This window comes from Calonectris borealis, chromosome 25 (assembly GCF_964195595.1).
Source record: "Calonectris borealis chromosome 25, bCalBor7.hap1.2, whole genome shotgun sequence".
In the NCBI taxonomy this organism is placed as follows: domain Eukaryota; kingdom Metazoa; phylum Chordata; class Aves; order Procellariiformes; family Procellariidae; genus Calonectris; species Calonectris borealis.
Window position 1 is genome coordinate 5,185,100 of NC_134336.1, and position 22,847 is coordinate 5,207,946.

Genomic DNA, 22,847 nt, shown 5'->3' on the forward strand with positions numbered 1-22,847 from the left:
GTGTGTGAGTATTTGCCGTCCTGTGCGATGGGAAAGCGAGGCTCACCAGACCAGGCTGATTTTCCACCCAAGGTGAGAAGAGCAGAGCTGGCAGCTGGCTGGTTCCAGATGTTTCCCAACTGCGATTTAATAATTGAGATATTTTCAATACAGCACAATTTTCCTTGATGACGACCCATTAAGTATTGACAATTAAAGCACTGTTACTGGCTCAGACAGTAGATTCATTTGTGGCTCTTTTATTCCCTCTGAACTGCCAAAACAAGAAAACCTGGATTTTTGATTTCTTGACCTCGAGCAGTTTTCCCAGGGGAGATCACTTGGGATGCGCGTGGGTGTCTGAGTTTCACACACACCTGGAAGGAGCTGGATAATCCCCAATTTACCTGTGAAATGGGAACGGATCCTGAACAGCGAGGCCAGCCGGGCACTGCCCCTCTCGCCCCGGGGAGGGCTGCGGGGGGCAGGCAGGGGCTCTGCCCGGTGCCAGCCCACGCCACCGGACATCTTCCCAAGTCAAGGAGCAAAAACAATCCCAGTGTGCTGGGAACAAACCCCAGGAGACTGCGCCAGGACTAACCTCGGGATGCCCGGAGATGGGTCCCAGCACCCTGCTTCAAACCCAAGGAGAAACCACACTTCACTCATTATTTTAAGGTATTAATAGAGCAGCGAACTCCCGAGTTGCCGTGCAGAGGGGAAACGAGGAGCTGCACGTCCTCGCTACGCCACGGAGCGGGCAGCGCTGAAAAGGGAGCGGCAGACAACAGTGATGCTCAACAGGATCTCACGTTTATTATTGAGAAGTGATTAATGGTGAAAAGAAAGGCAATGCCCATTCCTCATTGGCTTAACAAGAAACTGAAGAAACATATTCACTACACATTTTACAATATTTCTTTTTTTTTTTTTTTGTCCAAAATTCATTTTCCTGTAAACAAAACAAGTTTTTACCACTGTTCTCAGCTTTCAAAATCAAATTAATCCAGGCTTAATCTGTAAATCCGTATAATGCACAAGAACAGAACATTTCTTAGGACTCCTAGTACTTGACTTTGAGTAACAAAGGGTCAGAGAAAAATGAACCACCTTTAAGACACAACCTCATGGACAATTTCTGTTCAATTCTTCTTAGGCCAAAACCCCAACTTCCTTATAGAATTCCTCCTCTTCCAGGCCGGGGGCGGGGGGAAGGAGAAAAAAAAGTTACTCCACTTTCCGTGGTGGATGTTACAACTCGGTGTTCCAAGTGCAAATGTCAAAACCAGGGGAAGTAGGCGCGAGGGGATGGAAGGAAGGGAAGCAGCGGGGTTTAAAAATTAGAGAAAAAAAAGGCATATGCCACTTACGGACTTTAAAATCCGAAAAAACATAGTAAAAAGACAAAAAACAAAGCGTATGCTCTGAAATCACAACCAAAGCCAAAAGAAAGGGGACAGTTTTTACCTATACTCTACCTAGAAGGGATTTTTTTTGTTGTTTTTGTTTTTTTAGGTCCTATGTCTTGTGAAATTCCAATACTTTTTTTTTCTTCTTTAAACTGCAAGTTTGTAAGAGTCTTTTTGAAGTCAATGAAATTAAGAAAAAAAAGTCCTAATTCTCTCTGGGATATTTTTGCTCTTTCTTTCCCTCTCTGAAAGATAGCTGGGATGCAATCTCTGCTGCAGTCTCTGTGGGAGGAATGGCCTTTTACTTGACACGGCCTTGGCGTTCCTGCAAAAGAAAGAAGACGACGTTAGCCGAGAGCGATTTTATTCACCGCTTTCACACAGCAGCATTTCAACATGCGGCTCTGCGATGCAGGCCTGTCCCATGCGAGCAAAGTCCGAGAAAGAGTAATTTTTTTTTTTGCAAAGGAGGTACTGCAACTGCGTAGGGCTAACGTGACGATGTATTGCACCGCTTGGGTCTACCAGGTCATCACGTTTCCCCTTTACGAGGGCTGTTGATACCACAGCTCCACTCCCGTTCCTCTCTCCTTGCTCACGGCAGCATCCTCCAGCAGAGTTACGGGCTCTCCCCAGGACAGACATCACCAGGCTGCTCCAAGTTGAGGTTTAACAGCATAAGGAGGAAAAATAAAAACCCAAACCAACCAAGAAGGACAAAGCGAGGAAGAACTGGTGGAAAAAAGCGAGTCTAGGTCAGCACTGAAGTTTGCAGTGCGGGCTGGGAGCAGGGGTGACAAAGCTCCCGCTCCTGGGCACGGACCCGCAGCACCCACAAAACATCTCGGCCACTGCCAGGCTGGAAACCAGCACCGGGGCAAAGCACAGCTCTGGGCTGGAGAAGACTTGGGCAGCTTCGGGAGCAGGACTCAGGAGTGCTGTGGGGATCAGGCAGAGCCCCTGCGTCCGGGAGAAGGAAGAGGAAGCGAGGAACGAACGCCGGGGCCAGCTCCCGCTGCTGCCGGGGCAGGGCGGCCCGGCTCGCCGGGCGTTGCACAGACCTGCGGCTTCACCTGAGCTCCCGTGTGAGCATCCCAGCAGACTGCAGCTCAAACCTAGGGAGCACTGATGTCTGCCTCAGTCTGCAGGGACTGAAACAGCCCACAGCTACCAGCAGAACATCTCACTGATAACTCTGAAACCTACTGATGGCATCTCACTCGAAAACCAACAGGTTCACAGCGGTTTCCCACCGACTGCTGCTACCACCCGCTCGGTGTTCATCCACATCCCTCCCTCAGCACTGAAGGAACACAGTGTCCAGACAAACATTTGCACCAAGCTGAACAGGCAGCGCAGCACCAAACATACCCAGGCATCAAGGGCTACTATATCCCCTCCTGTGCCGAGCACCATGTGCCACAGTCTCTTCTCTGTTAAACCCAAACCCAGCAGCTTTGCACAGAAGTCGAGACTATCCCAAAGGGTTATGGGATGCTGCTCAGCCTATGTTCAAAGGGCCACTTCCAGATCATATGACACCACCTCAGAAAGAAAACCTGGCACTAGGGCGCACGCTCCGCGGTGGAGCGAGTTAATCGCCACCTGAGCCAGTCTCGAGAGATGCCAAGTCCATCCCACTTCCACAGCAAAGCAGCACCTGCAGTAGGTGCCCGCTGACAGAGCAAGACAACGTGGGTTCTCCCTTGTGTTAACTTACGTCACTTAGAGAGAAGGGACACTGTTAGGGCTCTGACGAACTGAAACCTGGTTGTTTCAGCTCAGGACACTTCCCTGCGACTCTGCTGCTCTGCCCGGGGCTGCCCCCCCGATGTCAGGGCAGCAGCAGAGCCTGCCCGCTTCCCCTGGCCCCACGTTAACCCGGTGATCAGAGGCGCCTTCCCTTCCACCTCGGCAGCTCGCTGGCAGGGGGAGCACGCAACCTCTGCCAGAAGCATGCGGGTTGCTCGAAGAAACAACGTCCTCTGCCACCACTGCTAAATCCGGGGAGAGCTCGTCTCTGAGAAGCTTCGATCCCGGGCTAACAGCATGTATAGCCATCTATTCTTAGAAACCTTCCCAAAAAGGGAGGCCTTGCATCCAGCTCGAAACAATACCCCAGGCTTTGGCAGCCCCTCAGCCACACGCGCACGGTGACCCAAGGAGGCTTCAGCTCCAACTCCTCTGCACGAGCTGGATGGCAAAGCCATCATACCGTGCACAGATTGCCTTCTGGGGAGGGGGACTAGATGAAGGCACACGTTCTCTTCAAGAATATTTGCCCCACATAAGTTGACTTAGTTCTCCTCTTCTCCAGTCAGTCTGCCCAAATCTGTTGCAGGTGCTATTCGTTGCCAAAAACCACCATTGCACAACAGCAAAAAACCCCTACCATGGTGGGAAACAAAGCCAGTCTTGAACATGAAGTAAAACAAGCGCTGCAGGGAAAGCCACAAATCAAACGGAAGGTGCCAAGCCCTGTTCCTTCTCTGCTGCCTGGCTCAGCAGCTAGCACGTTACGTTAAACGAGGACAGATGGCAACGTGACGCATTCCTTCGGGAAGAGGCCGCAACTGCCTGAGCTAATGCCTCCGTCTTCGCGAATGCAGACATGGGATAAGCCGGCTGCCAGGTTCAATCGCCCCCCTCTCCGTCAGCAGGCAGGGCCAGTGTCCCGGGCCGGCTGCAGACAGCGGTCGAGGGTCCTGCTGAGCGCGTCGCCCCGTTACCTGACCAGATGGACCCCCAATTAGTCACTTCTCCTCCCTGCTGTGAAGGTGAAGGTGCTCCCGAGGCCAGTGTATGGTTAACACAGGGAGCAGGAGGCAGGACCCAGTCTCGGTGCAAAAATGACCCCGCCTCGAAATCCCAGTGTGCCAGAACAGACGGCATCACCTTCAAAAGAGAGGCTAGAGCAGATGTCCCCATGTCCCCAAGGTAGAGAGGGGCCCAGGGACATGCCTGAAGTGAACGTCTTAATTTCAGGGCGGATTATAGCCCAATTTTTCTCAACCCAGTCTTCTGTTTAAAACCTCCTGCTATTCAACCTCAAAATACCGGCGCAGAACTACCCGCTCCCCTCCACCAGCGCTGCAAACAGCGTCCTAGGGAGTCTGTAACAGAAAAACGCAGCGTGACATCCAACCACACCTGCTGCAGGCTCTCGAGGGGCCGACTTCAACACCTACCTGGGGCTGCCCTGCCCTCCGCGAAGAGCAGGGCTTTAGGCACAGCCGAGCCTCCGTGCCGGGAGATGCGGAGGCAGCCAGCCAAGAGCTCTGCCCGGCCGAGCAGGCACTGCCGAGGGCACTGCTGCCAGGGAAGGAACAGCTCTCTACTCTCCGCTGATTTCAATATTGCTTTTCTTGCTATTCTCTGGGAGATTCATAGCTGCTGTCTTGCATGTCCTCCTGGGAAAGGGGGGTACCAGGGCCTGAAGGATTTTTACACCGTCTAATCTGCCAGCCCAACTGCAGCAGATCCCATGAACACATCTTGGTCCTCGGGGTGTTGCGGACTAAGAAGTGAGCACCCACATCATAGCAGAGCAGCACAAAGATCTACCGGAACACATCGCAAAGGTCAGCGGTGTTGCAAACGTTCATCCTGGCTCATCCTCCGAAATCATGGGCTCGGGGATGGTGTAACCCACAGCCCACCCAGCTACGGGACAGCCCAGGAGAAGGCAGAGCAGCCTCTGCACGCTCACGCTGGGATTTGCTCTGGCATATAGTCCCTGGAGGGCAAAGAGATTCCATCAGAAAGTGTTTTATTCTCTTCGGCTGCACTTTCATTAGACCTGGGCCATGGCTTATTGATCCATGTGGGAGGAGCAAGAAAAAGACAGCAGCTCAGACTCTCGTCTCCATCTATCAAACCCCTCAGCAAGCGGAGGGGCAGGAGCACCGCAGCACCGAAATGGCTGAAGTGCAAAGCGATACGCCGATGACTAGAAAGACGCATGCCATCGCTCAAGTCAAGTGTTGACACCCACACATCACTGCGAGCGTGCTTCTGGGCCGGCGGTTTTAGAGGCACCAAGCTCAGACAAGGCAAGCATGTGTAAGTAGGAGCGCTCTGTAATCATCTCGCTTAAGCCACTTCAGTCATGTCACCGCCGTCCCCAGGGGGCTGCAGCAATGTCACAAGCCAGGTCCTGATAATAGCAACTGAATGAGCTGGTGGAGAAGGCTGATGAGAGATTACGTTATCTAGTCACATTGTGGGGAGCCAACAACAACAAAAGGCTCAGGAGTTTGTACGAGAAATGATGACAATAGGTGATAATGCTGCACATTTGTTCAGAGGCTCTTACCTTGATTAGCAACCAACATTCAACCTCAATGCTCCTCCGGCAAAGGTAAGGATATTATTGCCACACTACAGACGGGGGAAACAGAAGAGTATAATCAAAGGGAGGGCCTGGAGAAGAACCAAGAGCATGGCTCCCAGCTGTGCAGCATACAAACCGTGGTTTATTTGGATCCGTTTGATCCGGAGCACAGTGCAGCAGTCTCAGTTTCAAACTGAGAAGGTCCTACAAGCAAAAGGCATCAGTCGCCCAGTAACTGCCCACAAGGGAAGAGCAGATTACTTCATGAGAGCATGGGGCAAACGTCTGACTTGCCTTACAGATCAGCAGTTAGGGCAGCCCGTTGCCTCAGACGTGCCCAGCACAGCCTTCCCAGCAGGATCAGCTCAAGGCATGGTGACAGTCAGCACAAATGATGGACAACGCATCACTTTATTATGCTCGTCTGCTCCACAAACAGCCTCGAGTCCTAACTGATTTACAAACCAAACGTGAGGTTTTCCTGTTGTCAGCATTAGAAAGCCATCAGAGTTACAGAGGAAAGCTACATCCTAGTCTGTCTCACCTAGGAGAGGGGATAAAAATCAGATACAGGGATTGGGTTATAGTCAGACATCTTCATCCTACCTCCTCTTCACGTAACGGAGCTCGCCACCAAGAACGAAGACAGGAGATATGCAAATAAAAGTGACTCTTTGTCGAAGCAGGAAAGACCTTTTGTTTTACAAATGAAAATCTAACGGAGCAAAACCAATTATCCACACAACCCCAAAAGGGACAAGCTCACAACACTGAAAAAGCATGGGCCAAGCAGGGATGCAACTGTGACTTTGCCCCCAAAAATGCAGAAGGCAGCAGGAAGCACCGGTGTCCCCTGCCACCACGCTGAGCATGCATGCCTGGGCAGTCGGAAGTTCTGTTTTCCTCTCGAAACCCGAGCACACCGCGGCATTGCTACACGCCGGTCACCTCACCATTTAATCAGAAGGATATGAAGTCACGGAGAACAAATAAGGAACCGCAAGATGCAATTCTTCAGGTACAACTGCAAGCCAAAACATGCCTTAACGCCAGGGAACATAAACACCACAGTGGCCACGCACTTTACATAGACATTGAATTTCCATGTCAGAGCAACTAGCTTGGGGCTAGGGGTAAGAAGGACACGAAGAGCACCAGGACTTCCCCCCCCTGCAGTGGGTTTTACACCAGTGAGGTGGTCCTAGCTGTCAGACACCAGCAGGCACGCTGCTGTTCCCCAGCATCTTTCAAGGCACCTTTAAAACTGATGCAACCAATTGCAAAGAATGAACCTCTTCTTGCTTAAACATCACGTTTGATTGCATGAATAAAGCAGCCCAATTCCTCAAAACATTTATAATTACCCTCCCATAGAGAGCCTTGTCCCACAGAGCAAAACTCACGCAGGAAACAGAATGGCAAAAAAGCTAAGAACATACATGAATATTTAGAGCAAAGAGCAACGCAGAGCGGCCTGGGAGGACTCCCAGTGGCATTCCGTGCTAGGACGACTGGGCTCCCACTAGGGACTGGAACTGGACTTGCTGGCTTTGGAGCACAAGCAAAATGACAACGGCACAAGTCTTTTCAAGTCATTAGGATGGAAAATAAAATCCTCCTTGTCTTACAGCAGGGAGTCTTTATCCTTCCCTGTCACTACAAGGGACGAGAACTTTGCCATGTTTCTTTTTGCAGTTGGCTGCTTTAAGTATGCCAATACTTCCCATTTGGGCAGCTCAATCTCCCCACTACGGAGCAGGGTACTTGCTTTTGATCTATCCATCCACACTGAATTCCTCACAAAGCAAGGAAGTTAAGAAACTTAATAGCACGGACAAAAGTAACGCGAATAGTTAACGTGAAAGTTTAAGCAAATAGCGTTGAACTGCATTTACCAGAGGCTCGCCCTGAGCATCCCACCAGAGTCTTGATCTACACCAGATAACAGACCAGTGTTCCCTCCCATTTGGGTTTACATGAAACGTATTTCGTGACTTTGGTTACCTTAAATCATAGCTCACGCAGTAAGTATTAGCACTTGAAAATGAGTGCCACATGAGTCTTCAGAAAAGGAAGGACCCCCACTTTAATGTTTCAAAATCTTCACTGCTGTAGTTAATAATGCCTTTGTGCTGGCCTCTGTCACACCAGGCAAGTGTAACGCCAAGGACCGAATGATCTTGTGTGGAGAAAACCTGCGGAGCTTCACTGGAATTTGTGGTTCCATATATTCACAAAAAAATCTAGAGAAAGGAGTGAATAATAAAGTGACAAAGTTTACTGATGATACTAAGCTAGTCAGGGTAATAAAAATAGCAGCTGACTGGAGGACTTTGTGAGAAAAAGCAGCTGAACATGACAATGAATTTGGTCTGCCTGGTTTAGGTAAATCAAATGACACGTGGGAAAAAGCACTGTCCTAACTCTAAATCGACAGGCTCCGAACTGACCATTAACAATCGGAAACACGAGCTCAGGCTTACGATCTCTAACTCTAGGAAAATGCGCACCATCAAGAAAAGTAAACGTCATTCAGAACAGATCATTATGCCTTTACACAAACCCAAGCTGCACCTCTATCCTGAGCAGTGCGTAGCTCTGCTCCTCTCCCTCTCTACGGGCACGCAGAAGAACTGGAAAAGGGTCAGAGAAGAGCAACAGGGACGAGCAAAGGACAGAAGGGTTTTCATCTGCAAAGCCACCGTGCTCTAGCTCTCGAGCCTGGAAGAGACACGACTGTAAAAGCAGAGCAGGCACGGAGAGCGCATTGAAATCAACTGCTCACCGCCTCTTCCAGCACAAGAACTAAGGAGTATCACATAAGGCAGACTCAAAGCAAACCAAAAGGATGTGTTTCTTCACACAACACGTAATTAAGCTGAAGAACTTGCTGCCGCAGCATCCTGAGGATGCTCAAGGAATGCATCGCCATCTCAGACAAGAAGAGAAATCATGAGCCGTTAAAGACAAAGATACATCCTCTGGGTCAAAGAAATTCCTGAGCCACAAATTGTTAAAGGCAAGGAAAACCATCAGAGATGGATAAATATGTGCTTGCACTGTCCTTACAGGCATTTGCTCTTGACCATGTTATTGTCAGCTGCACACGGAGCTTTTTACTTGGAAAAAGAGAGCAAGGATGCTCGAGCAATATCTCTGTACGTGTCCATCGGAGCTGCAGATCTCACAGCCACAAGGGATGCAACATTAGACTACACAGACTTACGGTCCGACACACTGTTCTTGTGTTTGAGGCTAAAACACTGCCTCCATCCTGAATAAGGCAGAAGAAATACTTCACGCTACAAGAAAAACACACAATATTCCGTATTATGAAAGGACAAGAGGAGATCTATTTGCCTACTCTGTCAACCATGAAGAGCTGAATTCACAAGCTCAAGCAAAAGAGCCAATACTCCCTATCGCCCTTTGTGTGTACCCTCATTTTATTGCCACTCGAAAGGGAACACATAGCAGTATTCACTGGAACACAGTTTTATATTTCGACTTTTTTTTTCCCCTTTAAACATATCAAGAACATGGCACTTGGAACAGCTAAACCCCACATCAGGCTGGCTTGCAACAGCCAAAAGGTTGCTGATCAGGACTTCATGATTTCTTAAAGATTTGCAGATGACGATGGGGAATTCTCTGAAGTCATTTTACAGGAGATGGCATCAAATTACAAATAACAGAGCCAAGAGAGCAGAGCCTTCCCCGTGTGTACAGATAGGGAAGGAAACTAAAAGAGTGTGGTTTCTTTTCTCCCCAAGATTAGAAACAAAAGACAGAGTTTTAGGTAGATTTTATCTAAGTCTGCTAAACTGGTATTACATTACAAGAAATAGCTGTGCAGTTAACCACAAAAAATGAAAAAAGCTCAACATTGTCCTTTTAATAAAAAAAAGTTCTAATGATACGGAACCAGAAATGCAGTCTTCATTTCCAAGTTCTTGCTGAAGAATGGCTTACAAAATCCAAATGCTTTATTATGAACTGCTCAAATGCACTATTACATGACTTATATGCAATTAAAAAGCCTCACACTGGGCTAGTCACTGGAAGGAGCTACAATCAACTCCCTGTCCCAGTCATCGGCTTGGATAACAACAGTCCTTGTTAACGGAGACTTCCCTGGGTAACTTTGCTACAGTAAAAGCAGGGTGGCACTGTTCTAGCTGGAAAGCGTCCTGCGTTGTGCACCACTAAGGAATTGGTTTATTAACTCACAAAGCCATAAGATAGCACAATTACTACCAGGTACAAACGAGAACATTCAGGAAAATGAGAGGGCTCTAATAATTGCAGCAAAAACGATCGCGCAGTACAGAACAAGAAGCTTCCTAAACGAACACCTGTCACATAACACTTTATAGGAGACAGAAAAGAAGAAAGCGACTTCTTTCAGACAGCAAACTGTTACAGAATTACATTTTCGTCAAGAACAAATGAGGAACATCATGCATGAAGCTATTCTTGATGTATTGCATATATACAAGGCTCACGTATCAATGTACTTCAACAGTTTTCTGGGGATCCTGATCAGCTTTCAGCAACGTCTTGTGACCCACTGCACTTCTGCACCAAATAAAAAATCCAGGGAACTGAAGAGGACCACGTTCTGGTGCTTTCGCTGAACAAAACAGCTGGCAAATACTTACCTGCTACGGAAAACTACTTTTTCAGGAGAAGTAGCTGTTAAAAAAATAACCCGAAACACAACGCCTGTGTCAGTAGCTATTAACCTCAGTGTCAGAAGTTATCCAGAACGTCGGGGGGGGGGGGGGGGGGGGGGGGGGGGGGGGGGGGCAAAAAAAAAAAAGAGAGAAGCCATCGCTGCTGACATCTTGCACGCTCCCTTCCCGCACACCAAACCCTCCACATTGTTTCTAGGGTGTTTGTCGGCCACACACGTGCCATTTCAACTCAACTGCTGAAGGAAGAACAAAGTCTTTTTTTTTTTTAAATTAGGACATTCATTTGAAGTCATTAGTATGTTCATTATGAATGCAATTAACATATTTATAAGAACGATATACCAGTTCTGGGTATTCTGCAACTGAGAGCTGAAATCACCCAGCCAAGGTGAAGGTAGCCTGGATGGGAGGGGGCACAAAGCTTTGCCCACACCAAGTGGACAACAAGTGAGTTGGGAACAAGTTCACAAGAACAGGACGTGAAATGAACTTCACTGCTCAAGGCCATACCTGTAAGAGGTGCAAAACCTCCTTCTTGCATACGGCGCGTACTGCATCTGGCCCAGCAACTGGAGAACAGCTCCGAATCCCATTACTAGCCCTCAAAAACCAACTTTAAACGGTGCATCTCGACAGCTCCTTAAACCAACTTCAACAAGTCAAACACTGTATTTTATAACATTATATTTTATTATTTTATAATATTAACGCAATGTTCTATTAAAATACTATTTTAAACTAACAAGATGTTAACAGTGAGAGGCAGGGCTATGAGGCAAGTGCAACAGGCTTGCTCTTCCACTACTCAACTTCCACTTGCAGTGAAATGGCTCCCAGCTGCTCCCGTTTTACAGATGGGGAAACAAAGTCCCCTGTCTTACAGCAGAAAACAAGGGTTAGAGCACCAGCTAGATCTAAGCCTTCCCCTCCAATTTTCTCCTGCCTTTAAACAAAGCTAGAACACAACCAAAAATATGCGAGAATGCCCTAAGTGCTTTGTAGTGCTGGCTTAAAGATATCATAAGAACAAGGCACTCCTTATGTCAAACAGCCAGTCCCAAACTACTAGAATAAGCAGTATGGTTTCTGTTTCCTCTATTACTGCGCAAATGTACAAGCATGGACACACACGTACAGGATTTAAAAGACCTGGAAATAAACGGAGAGAAACCATGCACGTTGCTGAACAGCGGAGGGTATTCGCAGCAAGGAAATTCTGTCCTGGTGCATCAATCAATTAACTACTATGGCCAGGATTTGGAGCAGAAAGAGCAAATAGCCTTGGGATCACGGGATGAAAGGAACTATGCGAGTGCAAGCCGTGTTCCCTTGCTCTCATAGGAAACAGTTGGCTTTGCCTGGATAGGCAATATCCAGGAACCGAATCTTATAGTCAGAAACGTCGTCCTGTTGGATATGGTAAAACCAAAGCAAATGCGGCGCTAGCCAGGACGACTGTAACAGCGGGAGAAAAGTGCTAGCCCACCCTATAAGAAATACGCTCTCTTCTCCCCTCCGAGACTACAAATTAGAAAGAAAAAAAGAACTTTGCAAAATACGTCAGAAAGCATTTCTTTTTTACAGCAACTGTGAAATAGTCTGCTAGTTTCTAATAGGCTCATGTAACACCACTTAGTTTTCCCTTAAATCATATCTTCTAAGGGAGGCAGTGACACTTGCCGCTATTAATACTCCTTTAACCAGCAGACGGTGTCAGCTGAGACACAAAGCAGCACATTTCCGGAAATAATAGCTCCAATCTGGCAAATCACACCTTTCTGTTTCGAGGCTGCTACACCTCAGCATGAAAAAAAACCCACAAAAACCCACCCCATCCTGCACAGCTCATCCTGACTCAACACCCACCAAAGTCCCAACGCAAAGTGTCTCTTATCAACTGCAAACCTGGCAACTGAGCACCCTGGCCCTGGAAGGGACAGGACAGGACCGGTTTTCATGGGATATCCTTCCTAAAATCCCTGGAACCTGCAAGTAGCCAAGTACCCCAACCCTGGGCAAGGCAATGGGAGAAAGAACCAAAATAAACTTCCCTTAGAATTGACATTCATCGCTTTTCCAGAAAACACAAGCTGTTAACCTTTCACATGCAAGCAGATCACTATCTAAGATCTTTACACTGAGGTCACTGCAACATTCCTAGAAATACAAGTGTAGGGATTTTTGTTGTTGCTGGTTTGGTTTTTTTGTTTTCTGTGGTTTTCTTTTTTGTTTAAACAAAGATAAAACAGTGCTTACAGGGAAGAAGCCGGTGACATGCTCTATCACAAAAGCAGCTGTTGTGGGTTTCAAGAAGTCCTAAACTGCTTCAGGTAGGATTGCACTGAGAGTCAGCTTCATCATTTTGGGTCAGGAGAACATCCAAACCTTTTAAAAAACTGGATTAGTAAGGCAAAGCAAGGTGCTCAAAAGAAATGGAGATTAGTCTCTGAGGACAAGATGGGCACAGGCAACAGAGAAGGACAAACAAGAGCACGATTTCAGTGTTTTCAACGCTGAAGTATTTACTCTCCTTCACCGGCCAAAGGGAACAGCACAAAGACTAAGCAAAGCGTTTTTCATATGATTTCTGGGAACTATTTTAGGGAATTCTGAAGAAATGACTCTAACAGTGAGAAGTATAAAAGAATATTCAAGAGTTCCCAGATTTTCACAAGAGCTCATCCATCTGCTCGGGTAGCAAGCAGGAATCAAACTGCAACTCAGACAAAGGTTTAGGCGAGTTGAAGCCAAGTGAAACAATTCCAACTTGCTAGAAGTTCAAAACAACCCAAACCTTGAGACATTTAAGCTTCAAGGAACAGGAATGCAGAACATTAACATATCACCACCATCCAAAGACTGGTGGCAGAGACAAAGAGAGCTGGTAGCAATGGGATTTCCCCGACACAAAAGCAGCTTGACAGACCGCAGGCAGGGAGCCGCTGCCAGAGCAGCATTTTAACTTTCCAGTGCCTCAACTCTGGTTTCTGATTTTTTTTTTTTCCAGGTGATTACCGGAGATGCTTCAAGGCAGGCTTGGGTTTTTTTGCCACCCACAGTTTTAGGGTAACCATCAGCATTCACTCCAGGAAAAAAAAAAAAATAATCCTCCTTGAACAAAAATGACTGCTTCTCAATGAAACCATGAAAGAGCAGTTACAGAAACCTCAACCATCTTCAAGGATGCGTCAGCGAGCAATCGAGGAGGTCAAACTGTTGCTGAAAGAAAGACCAAGTCACTTCCTCCGTGCCGGATGTTACAGGGGGCCCTGAGCATGCAACAAAGAGTGAGTCAATGGTAAAAAGCAAACACCAACTGTGTATCTACAAGACTCCCTCCTTGCCTATGAATTCTAGAGACGTATGACTAAGTTCCCTTTCAAAGAATAAATGTTTTCCTCATCAACCGCTTCTGCACTGAATCAACCCGAACATCACGTAGAAAGGAGGCGCTGGCGCACCGAACGTCGATCAGCTACCGATTCTGCTTCTGACCCTCGTACGCTAGCACATCTCAAAGAAATTGAAGAACAGCGGAGGAGACTTCAGAACGCAATTGAAAAGATGAGTATGGATGGTTTACAGTTTTAAGAAAATTGCTAAGCCACATTTTTAACACCAATTTTCAGACATTACAAACAACTTGCAAACACAGCAGCCTTCCAGCAGAAGAGACCACCAGTCTGTCCACCTTTTCCCCCAGCCTTCCCCACTCTATTGCTCTTCCTTCTGCTTGCTGCCTGCTTACATCTACCCAGCATTAACCCTTCTCATCCATCAACCCCCACCTGCCCTCCGCCAACGTTTCTCCCCTCCCTCGCATTCTCCCACTGTGCCAAGGTCTGCCCCCCCCCTCGCACTGCAAATCGTTGCTCCCTCAAGTCAGATTTGGAGCATATAAGAAGTCCCGCTTCCTAAGATATCCTGCACAGACTAGATTTCTGATTGCATTCAAAACCTCGGTTAGTAAAAGAGAAATCACCACTTCAGTACAGGCTGGATACCAAGCGGAGCAATTTTAGGATGTAAAGTCACGCGAAATATTCAGGTTCTCACAAAAATGAAGTTTACACCTCCACACCTTGCAATGTATTCCTCCTTACAGATTTTCTTCGAGCACTGTAAGTGCTGGGGTATCAGTTGCAAAACGTGACCACCTTTGTGTATGGGTGATGCTATTTATACCGACAATGCTCCAAGTAAAATACAGAAACAAAATTAAAACCTGCATTCACTGTCATGGTAAGCAGTTACAGCTCCTGCTTTAGTTCTTCAACTGTTGGGTGGAAAATTCCCCATGGCCGAAACTAAAGAGATCATCAGAAAACTTGGCAAACCACCAGAAAGCTGTGCTGATGCTAATTTGTAATTACTGTTTTGATCAAATACAAGCAAGACCCCTATTGTGGGGAAGGTCGGCCACAGGTGACTTTAACACAGCTGTACCCCAGTAAGATTCAAGGCCCACTGGTCACTGAATTTGGGGCAGAATTTTCAATTAGCAATCCTCTCATTAACGAATCAATGATGACAGCAGGCTTTGAGCCGACAGACCCAAGTGGCAAGCCAGCGCAGCTGCAGGCAGGCGGCGAGTGTGGCTCACGTGCCACACTGCTGGGCAGTGCCCACGCAGGCGACAGCCCACCGCCTCCAAACACAGCGGAGCTCGCTGCCAAGAGGAGCGGAATGACCCGCTCCGCGTCCACCGGAGAGAGGACAAGCAGTCACGGACTTAAATTGCAGCAAGGGAGATTTAGGTTGGGCATTAGACAAAGCCTTCTAACAGGAAGGATAATTAAGCGTAGGAATAGATTGCCTGGGGAGGGACAGGAACCGCCGTTCCTGAAGGTTTTACAAGCGGTGGGAAACATCTGTCACACTGACCCCGCTTTGGGTAGGGGGTGGATCAGGCGGCATTCAAAGAGCCAGCTCTGTTTTCTAACAACTCCCTAAACCTCCCACTGATCTCCTTTATACTGTTCCGATCCAGGAGCTGACAATAACACAGAAATAAATTTTGTTTAGAATACAGCACTCGGGGAAGGCTGAGATTTAGAGCAACCGAAGGGCAGTCGATTGCAGGCAGGGCCCGGGCAAGCCTCCTCACCGCTCTGCCGGGGTGCTGGCACCCATTTCCACCCCAAACGGGGGCTGCCGGTTGGGTAGGGGGTCCACGAGCGAGCACACAGCTAGCCAAAAAGCAGCCTGACGCCCACCAAGCTTGCTCACAAGCCCACGCCTTCAGGCCCCGGATTTAGTCCAGCGCAAGGCAGCCCTCCTCCATCTCCTGCCCCACGGGACTTCGCCGAGACAGACAAACAAGTTACCTTTTTAACATTTTCCTCCTCCTCTTGGCGTTTCTCATAGTGTGAGAAGTCATCAAAGATGGAGGTGGTGTGCTTGTAGGTGGCAATGATTTTCAACACCTGCTTAGCCTTTTCCAGAGGCACCTCCTGAGTGTCCCTGGAGTTGGTCACTGGTTTATTCTCGTTGTTCTCTAGGCGGATGTGCCGCAGCTGGCTGTTGGGAACGTCCTTCACAAAAATCCACCTGACATCAAAACGTCCCTTCCACTTGTCCTGGGACCACACACCCGCACACGTGTTATAGTCCACAGCAGATTTCATTTCTGCTACTCCGCAGAAGTGACCGCTACCGTTGACACTGAACAGTAAGTAAACGGGGCCCTTCCCGTTCATGGAGCGATAGGCGGCATCCAGTCTCTTGTTGCCGTGCTCTGTACTGCACCAGATGTTATATTTAATGGAACGGTGGATATCGTCCTCAGAGTAACTCTTAATGATGAAAACCCGGCCGTGTTTTGGGTTCCAGTCAAAATCCTTGGGGTTGTAGTTGTTGATGGATCTCAACTTCTCCAAGACGGGGTGCGGCTCCGAAGGAGCAGAACCAGAACTGGCCTGAGACTGTCCCACTCCGTTACCGTCCACTCCATTTTGACCGAAGCCGTTGCCGCGATTACGAGGGGCAACCCAACGGGTGGGCTGAGCCGCCTGCTGCGGCACGGGCAGCTGCGCCGGCTGCGGCGGCGGTGGGGGCAGCGGCTGGGGCTGCTGCCCGCTTGAAGCCTGTGCCACCGGTGGGCTGTTATTGATCTGCTGACCCACGGGCTGGGGGGACACCTGGGCTGGCTGCTGACCAATATTCTGAACTAAAGCCTGCGACGGGGCTTTTGCCACCGGCCCTTTGTTATCCCAAGTTCCTATATCCATGTTATGTTTTATCGGAGGCGGTGGAAGACTTGAACCTGCAATGCCATTCTTGGTCTTCAGCTTGGGCTGCTGCTTAGCCGGTTTGCTAGCGATGTCAGCCCAGGAGGTCGGCTTTGGAGGAGCGATGGTAGCTGGAGGCAAACTGTTAGATGCCACGATATTACTGGTAATGGATCCGCTACCAACAGCCGAACCAACGACTTTCGGGATGCTGCTTGCAACGTCTGTGCTGCCCAGCTTCAGAGCTGCCATCCCTTGGTCGATGGTGTTCATGCCAGGAGCCTTGTTCAGAGTCTCGTTAGCGAAGGCTGATTGCCCGTCGATCATGGCTCCACCCAGCGAGCTAGGGGCATAGGCGTAATTGCTACTATAGCCAGAGCTTTGAGTGGATTGTCCCTGAGAACTGTTATTCCCCCAAGCCGAAAAGTCAATCCCACTTGGAAAGAAGTTAAAGCCGTGCTGCCCGAGAAATGGAGTGCTGCCAAGGGCCCCTGGCTGCCCGAACATGGCGTCTGGGAGAAAGTGAGGCTCCCCGTTGCTCAGCTGTCCGTAAGAGGTTAGGTAGGGCATGGGTGGGTCACCCCCCGTGGACCAGGCAGCTTCGCCTAAGGAGTAGGAGAATCCAATGGAGGGACTGTAGTAGTTTGGTAAGTAGGAATCGGACATTGCAGTGTATGCATTATTCTGAAAAAAAAAAACAAAACAAAAACAAAAAACAAGCACTAAATAGTTAGAAAGAGCTGAACAAATTTCAAGGGACCAGGAATAAAAGCCATCTTACGACTTCCCGTGGTGCCCCACCCCTCCCTACCTTAGGGCTGGGCAGATAAACAGGCCCGGCCTTGAAGCACCTCCTTTGTTAGAAGTGCTCTAAAAACTGTTTCATTGCCAGAAAGATTAAACACAAAGGCTTAGCAAGCTTCCCGTGCTGAGATGGGAGCGCATTGTGTTCCTGATGCGTGATGTGGGACTGGACACCAGACTGTCCCAGAGCTCCTGCTCAGGCTATAAAAACAGTACCTCACCTAGCATCCACATATTATCTTCTACTTTTTCTAGCTACTACCAAAGAGGGCTTTTCTTGCCTGGGTAATGTACGTATTCCCCTTAATCTTGCTGTTTCAGGAGGGGTTTGGGGAAAGGACTGAGAAAGAAGTGGGATATGGAGGAAAAAGGTCCAGTGGAAGCGCACTGCCAGAACCATGAATGTCCCTAACTGCCTTCCTTAGTCCCTCCCTTAAACTTATTACCCATGAAACCAGCTTTATCCCTACAATTTAAGGTTTCAGAGCTCAAAATATTCCAAGAACTTGCAAACAAACGGGGATTTAAAGCCTCCTCCTCAAAACACAAACTGCTCCAGTGCTGCAGGCACATACTGAAAAATACCTGAAAATGGGTTTCAGTAGGAGCCTTTTACAGCATGGTGACAGCAGCAGCACAAGAGAGCAGGCTTCAAATTCAGAGAGGAAAAAAAGCTGCGCCATGCCTTGGTCTCCCTTTTAACATCAGAGTAGCCTTTAGGTTACGAAAACAAATGCCTAATTTTACAATTAGGGAACTCTCAGACATCACCAAGATTTGCTTACGTGAAAAACATCTGTCATTTTGCATTCAAACCAATGCCCCCTCCGGGGAGCAGTTAAAGCCACGCTAATGGACATTATCATCCAGTAATTTGAACTTGTGTGCAGACAGCCTCGTGCTATACAGCCGCTTACATGCCAACCCAATGCAGACGAGATGAAAGTCAGGTTCAGTTCCCATTTAAAAGCTTGGCTCGCAGCAGGCTCTACTCCCATTTTTCGTTGAATCATGTTTTCACGTGCCAAGTGCAGCTCCCGAAGGACTTCATGCCATACTGAAATTATGGAGGCTCTCAAGATGGCTCTGGCACCCTCCAGAAACAGCTGGTTTGCCTCTCCACCATCCACCGAGTTAAAGGAAAGCAACAGGTTTGGGGCTAACCCAGCCCCAACTTTACAAAAATGGATAGGAATTATTTAACACAATGTGTTCAGAGACAAGGTTCGTTTCGTTGTAGAAAACACTAAAAAGCTTTCTGTGGTACTTCATGGTGTGAATGCCTGAAAACTCAGAGGCGTTCTCTCCAGCCTTTCCGTTTTCCCAAAGAAGGGGTCCCAAAAGCAAATTAATAACTAAGTCCTGTCCAGGGTACAGTTTTACTAACGGAGGAACTCAGCCCTGCTAAACCCAAACCAATGAACAGTCTTTTAGGGCTCAATCTGTCCAAAAGCACAAATACTGACAGTCACTAATTTGTAAGGCAAATGAAGGAACTTAAAAAAAACATTATTATTTTGAACCAGCAAAGTCTCTTCAAAAGATAATGCCCTCAATTATAAGAATAACAATATACTCTCCTGGAAATTAGCTTTAATGGACCATAAACATGCCAGCCCATACCTAAAACCTGAGCCCAGCAGGCAGAGTAGCACTCTCCTCTCCGCAGGCTTCTCCCTCAAAGCGCACGAAGCACATCACTGTCAGATGAAAACCTGTCCCCTGGTCACCTCGAAGTACTTTCTTACATGCCGTTACATGTTTAACTTCATGAGATATTCTAACGTAGCCTGTATTAAGCTCTTAGCTGCAGAGCACTCACCAGCTATACTCACTTAGTAAGGAGGGTGCTCAGGAGTTAAACAGTTGAGCACTGCCAGCTCAAAGCAGATTTAAGACAGGCCCGCTGCTGTTCACTACCTCAATGTCTAGAACTACGCTTCGCTGTCAAACTCGCCACCTCGCTCTGCTGCCCTGCACTAGCACAACTGACACAGCTCCTGATTAATATGCAAATAAAACTGCACCGGCTTTTAATTCTCTCCAATGACTAAGACTTTTTGCACAGTTATTTCCTCAAATTCACTATTCCTCTTCACCTCAAGACTAGAACCAGGGTTTAAGATTACTTATTGTCGCTGTTGAGCTTTTGTTCTGTTTTTTAAACTGTGGAAGAATCACTTACTGTGTATCTGATCTTTCAAATACACAGTAACCTCATTTACTAGGCTGACAAGCTAGTAACAGTCGCACCTGAAACAGCAGCTCCTGAATGAAGGGCCATGAAACTTTACGACTTGTTACCCAGCGCTTGTGCGGAGAGCTCAGAAGGCAATTTCAGAAATTGCCTTGTGTCACCCTGCAGCAGTGGGCCGCATTTAATTCATTTTTCAGAGCCTTATCTGTAACTCCCTTTCCCATCTTCAGAAAAGAGGTGCACACTTTGATACCTTTGTATTTTTGAACCTGGCCGGCCCGCTCAGCAGAACCATGGACCCTCCAGACTGAACCCGAGGGTTTCGTTTTCTACTACATCGAGTGTCAAAACGTGGACGAGAGCCGACAAGCAACACAGCACGGTGAGAAACTGAGATAAACTCACCCTACCGTTTCATTCAAAGTTAACATGGCGGTTTTACCTCACTCCTGCTGAATTTCTAGAGCAACCGCTCTGTTCCACCTCCTGGGGCATGTTCCAATCACTTCCTTGTTTTTAAAAAGTATTTTTACCAGTGTGACACAGACAAAAAGAAACAAAATATTCAGAAGTTCATCAAACATGCAAAATAGGGTAAAATATCATGTTGCTTCTAGCATTATAGTAACCTTCATTCTCTTTAGGAGATTTAAATAAAACTACACTTTGCAGGAAACACTTCCACATTCAAAAGGAAGCTAGAAATTGGTCACATTAATTTCTGGGATAGAAAAAACCCACCGTTAAATGATAGCTACTAGGAAAGTAGCTAGTTTTATGCAAGACTTGAGAAAGTAACCACACTCTCTCGCCCTACGCAGATTGGATTTAGGCTTGTAACTTTTTAGGGAGCTGAATGCACTAAGTTATCTTAATGGACAGGCTGAACTCTGAAGATCATGAACAGCTGACAGGACCTTAAAGAATATTTAGCCTCATATCTTTAGCACAAACTAGGAAAATACTTGTTGAAAATTTAACTGAAACAGAAACCTGTTTTTCTGTTCCAATAAAACATGCATCACTTATCTGACAAAACCACACTGACTAGCAAAAATGATCGAAAAAATACAGAAAGGGAAAACCAGAACAACTTATTTTTACTAATCGCAACTGGAGAGGAAAGAGAAGCCAAGAGAATGAACTAACTGCTCCAGTGCTACTACAGATGTTTATCTATAATGCTTACTTGTACCATTTAATCAGCTGAACTCCATCTGTTATGTGTCACTCTCCTACCACTCGTTAAGAAAAACAAACAAAAAACAGTTAACAGTGGAGCTAATCTTAAATAGAAAGTTAAGAGGAAAAAGTATCTGGAAGTCTGACTTTCAGGAACTGATCACAAGCTCTCCAGTTCGACTTCTAACTAAAGTTCTCAAAAAGTCTTAACAGCCTTTATCACATGTGTGTTCTGTGGGGTTTTTTGGTGAAAAATAGAGAAAACCTCCATGACACGCATTTTCAGTTTACGTGGCAGAGAGATAAGAACGTTGATAGTATCCTCCAAAAGCCCTCGGAGCCTAACTGCATCGTGTGAAGCAATTTCACAATGCAGTATAGCGCATCTCCTCATACGGCGTAAAGAACCAGAAACCAGCAAGGAAATAAGGTCATAACAGTAAAACTGAAAGAGCAGAAATGGTATCTTCAAGACAGTTACATGGGAAAAAAAAAAAGTGAACTGAACACCAACTGTAGGAAGTCCTTACACCCCCAAAAAGTTGCTAAAACCTTTACACCTCACTCACCACAACCCCATGGATTTTAGTGTTTTCTGCCTGGAGAAAGGCACGTATATTATGGTAAGAAAGCTGGCAAACATCAAAATGCAGTCAGTGGAGATGGGGAAACGCAAGGATGGCAAATTCGCCCTCGCTAGAGAGCGGCAGGAAGCCCCCGCGCTCCCGGCGCTTCCTGCCCGTTAGCAGGTAGTGCTCTTACTCACCGGCCGGGCCTGGGGACTCAAGTAGGGCTCAAAGTCATCGTCATTTAACCCATCCTTCTGATGCACGGATCCGTTTTGCACTGAGGAAAAGATTTAGAGCGTTAGGAAGAACTCTGCCGATAAACTCGATCATTTACCAACTCAAAGTATTTAAAGACAGTATTTATAACACAAGGACCGCTCGCTAGTTTAGAATACACCACGCTTAGCCCAACAGAGAGCGGAAAGACACTTCACCACCGCACAAACCCTCTTTCACTGCAAACTTTCCCCAGCCCCAGGAGCGACGACGGGCTTCACAGCTCACGGTTTGTTTTTCTCCCAGCCGCTCCGCTGCGTAAAGGCACACAGACCCGAGGACATGCCCAGCAAATTTCGCAGGAGATCCTCCCCGTCCCTCCCCCGCGGGCACGCTCCCCAAAGGCGCAACTTTCCCGCGGGATCCCCCATCTCCCAGCCCTCCCCGCCGCCCCCGGGCCCCGCCGCCCCCGGGCTCTCACCTTTGTTGCCTTGGCCCTTGGGTCTCTGGCGCGGCGGCGCGGCATGGAAAGAGAGAGGGAGAGCGGTGAGTCAGGGGGGCGAAGCGGCCCCGGCGCGGGCGGGGAGCCCGGCGAGGCGCGGCCCGGCCCGGCGGGGGGAGGCCCGGCCGCGCCGCAGCACAATGGAGGCGCGGCCCTGAGGTGGTGGTGTGTGTGTGGGGGAGGAAGGCCGCGGCCGCCGCCCGCCCCGGCCCGGCCCGCGCCCCCGCCGCTAGGCCCCAAGCCGCGGCCTCGCCTAGCGGGCCAGGCCCGGCGCCGCGAGGGGGAAGGCCGAGCGGTGGCGGCGGGGCTCCTACCTGCTCCAGGAGGCTGCTGGCCGACATGGCTCCGCGGCGGGGCTGCTGGCGGGGCGGGGCGGGGCGGGGCAGCGGGCGGCGGCGGCGGCTTTGTCCGGGCGCGGGCGCGGCGCGGCTGCCTGGCGGACTCCGACTCGCCCGCGGCGGCTGCCTGGCTGGGGCGACGCTCTAGCCACCCCCTCGCCTCTCCTTCCGGCCCGCGTCTATGGCCCAGGCCCGCCGCCTCGCGCCCACACACGCGCTCCCCGGGCGTCACGCGGCACCGCGCGCGCGCCGCGCTCCCAGGCACAATGGCGGGGGGGGGGGGGGGGGCGCGGTGCATGACGGGCCGGCGGAGGACCGGCGGGATCAGCGCCCCCGCTCGGCCGGGCGCGGGACCGCAGGCGGGGGGGGGGGGCAGGGAGGGGGTGGGCGC

At 48.7% G+C, this 22,847-nt stretch overlaps 1 protein-coding gene across 3 annotated transcripts; it reads right to left on the bottom strand.

Moving 5' to 3' along the window:
• Positions 1–773: 773 nt before the first annotated feature.
• On the bottom strand, positions 774–22,713 carry YTHDF2 (YTH N6-methyladenosine RNA binding protein F2). 3 transcript variants are annotated; one of them, XM_075173589.1, is made up of 6 exons: positions 22,433–22,713; positions 22,098–22,122; positions 21,598–21,677; positions 15,746–17,332; positions 5,704–5,768; positions 774–1,713 (listed from the first exon to the last, which is right to left on the bottom strand). In XM_075173589.1, the coding sequence occupies exons 1-5, from the start codon at positions 22,457–22,459 to the stop codon at positions 5,709–5,711; spliced, it is 1,779 nt and encodes a 592-aa protein (XP_075029690.1). In that variant the 5' UTR covers positions 22,460–22,713; the 3' UTR covers positions 774–1,713; positions 5,704–5,708. The 3 variants fall into 3 exon arrangements, with proteins under 3 accessions (XP_075029690.1, XP_075029691.1, XP_075029692.1); XM_075173590.1 differs by lacking the exon at positions 5,704–5,768 and having other exon boundaries at positions 22,433–22,709; XM_075173591.1 differs by lacking the exons at positions 22,098–22,122; positions 22,433–22,713 and adding an exon at positions 20,092–20,158 and having other exon boundaries at positions 21,598–21,665.
• Between the last annotated feature and the right edge of the window lie 134 nt (positions 22,714–22,847).

Excerpts from the sequence above, each read along its gene's own strand:
- YTHDF2 (XM_075173589.1), bottom strand. The coding sequence starts at position 22,459 with ATGTCGGCCAGCAGCCTCCTGGAGCAG. Across the intron at positions 17,333-21,597 it reads TGAGTCCCCAGGCCCGGCCG|AATAATGCATACACTGCAAT; the intron begins GTGAGTAAGAGC and ends TTTTTTTTTCAG. Across the intron at positions 5,769-15,745 it reads AGGAGGAAAATGTTAAAAAG|TGTGGCAATAATATCCTTAC; the intron begins GTAACTTGTTTG and ends CCCCGTCTGTAG.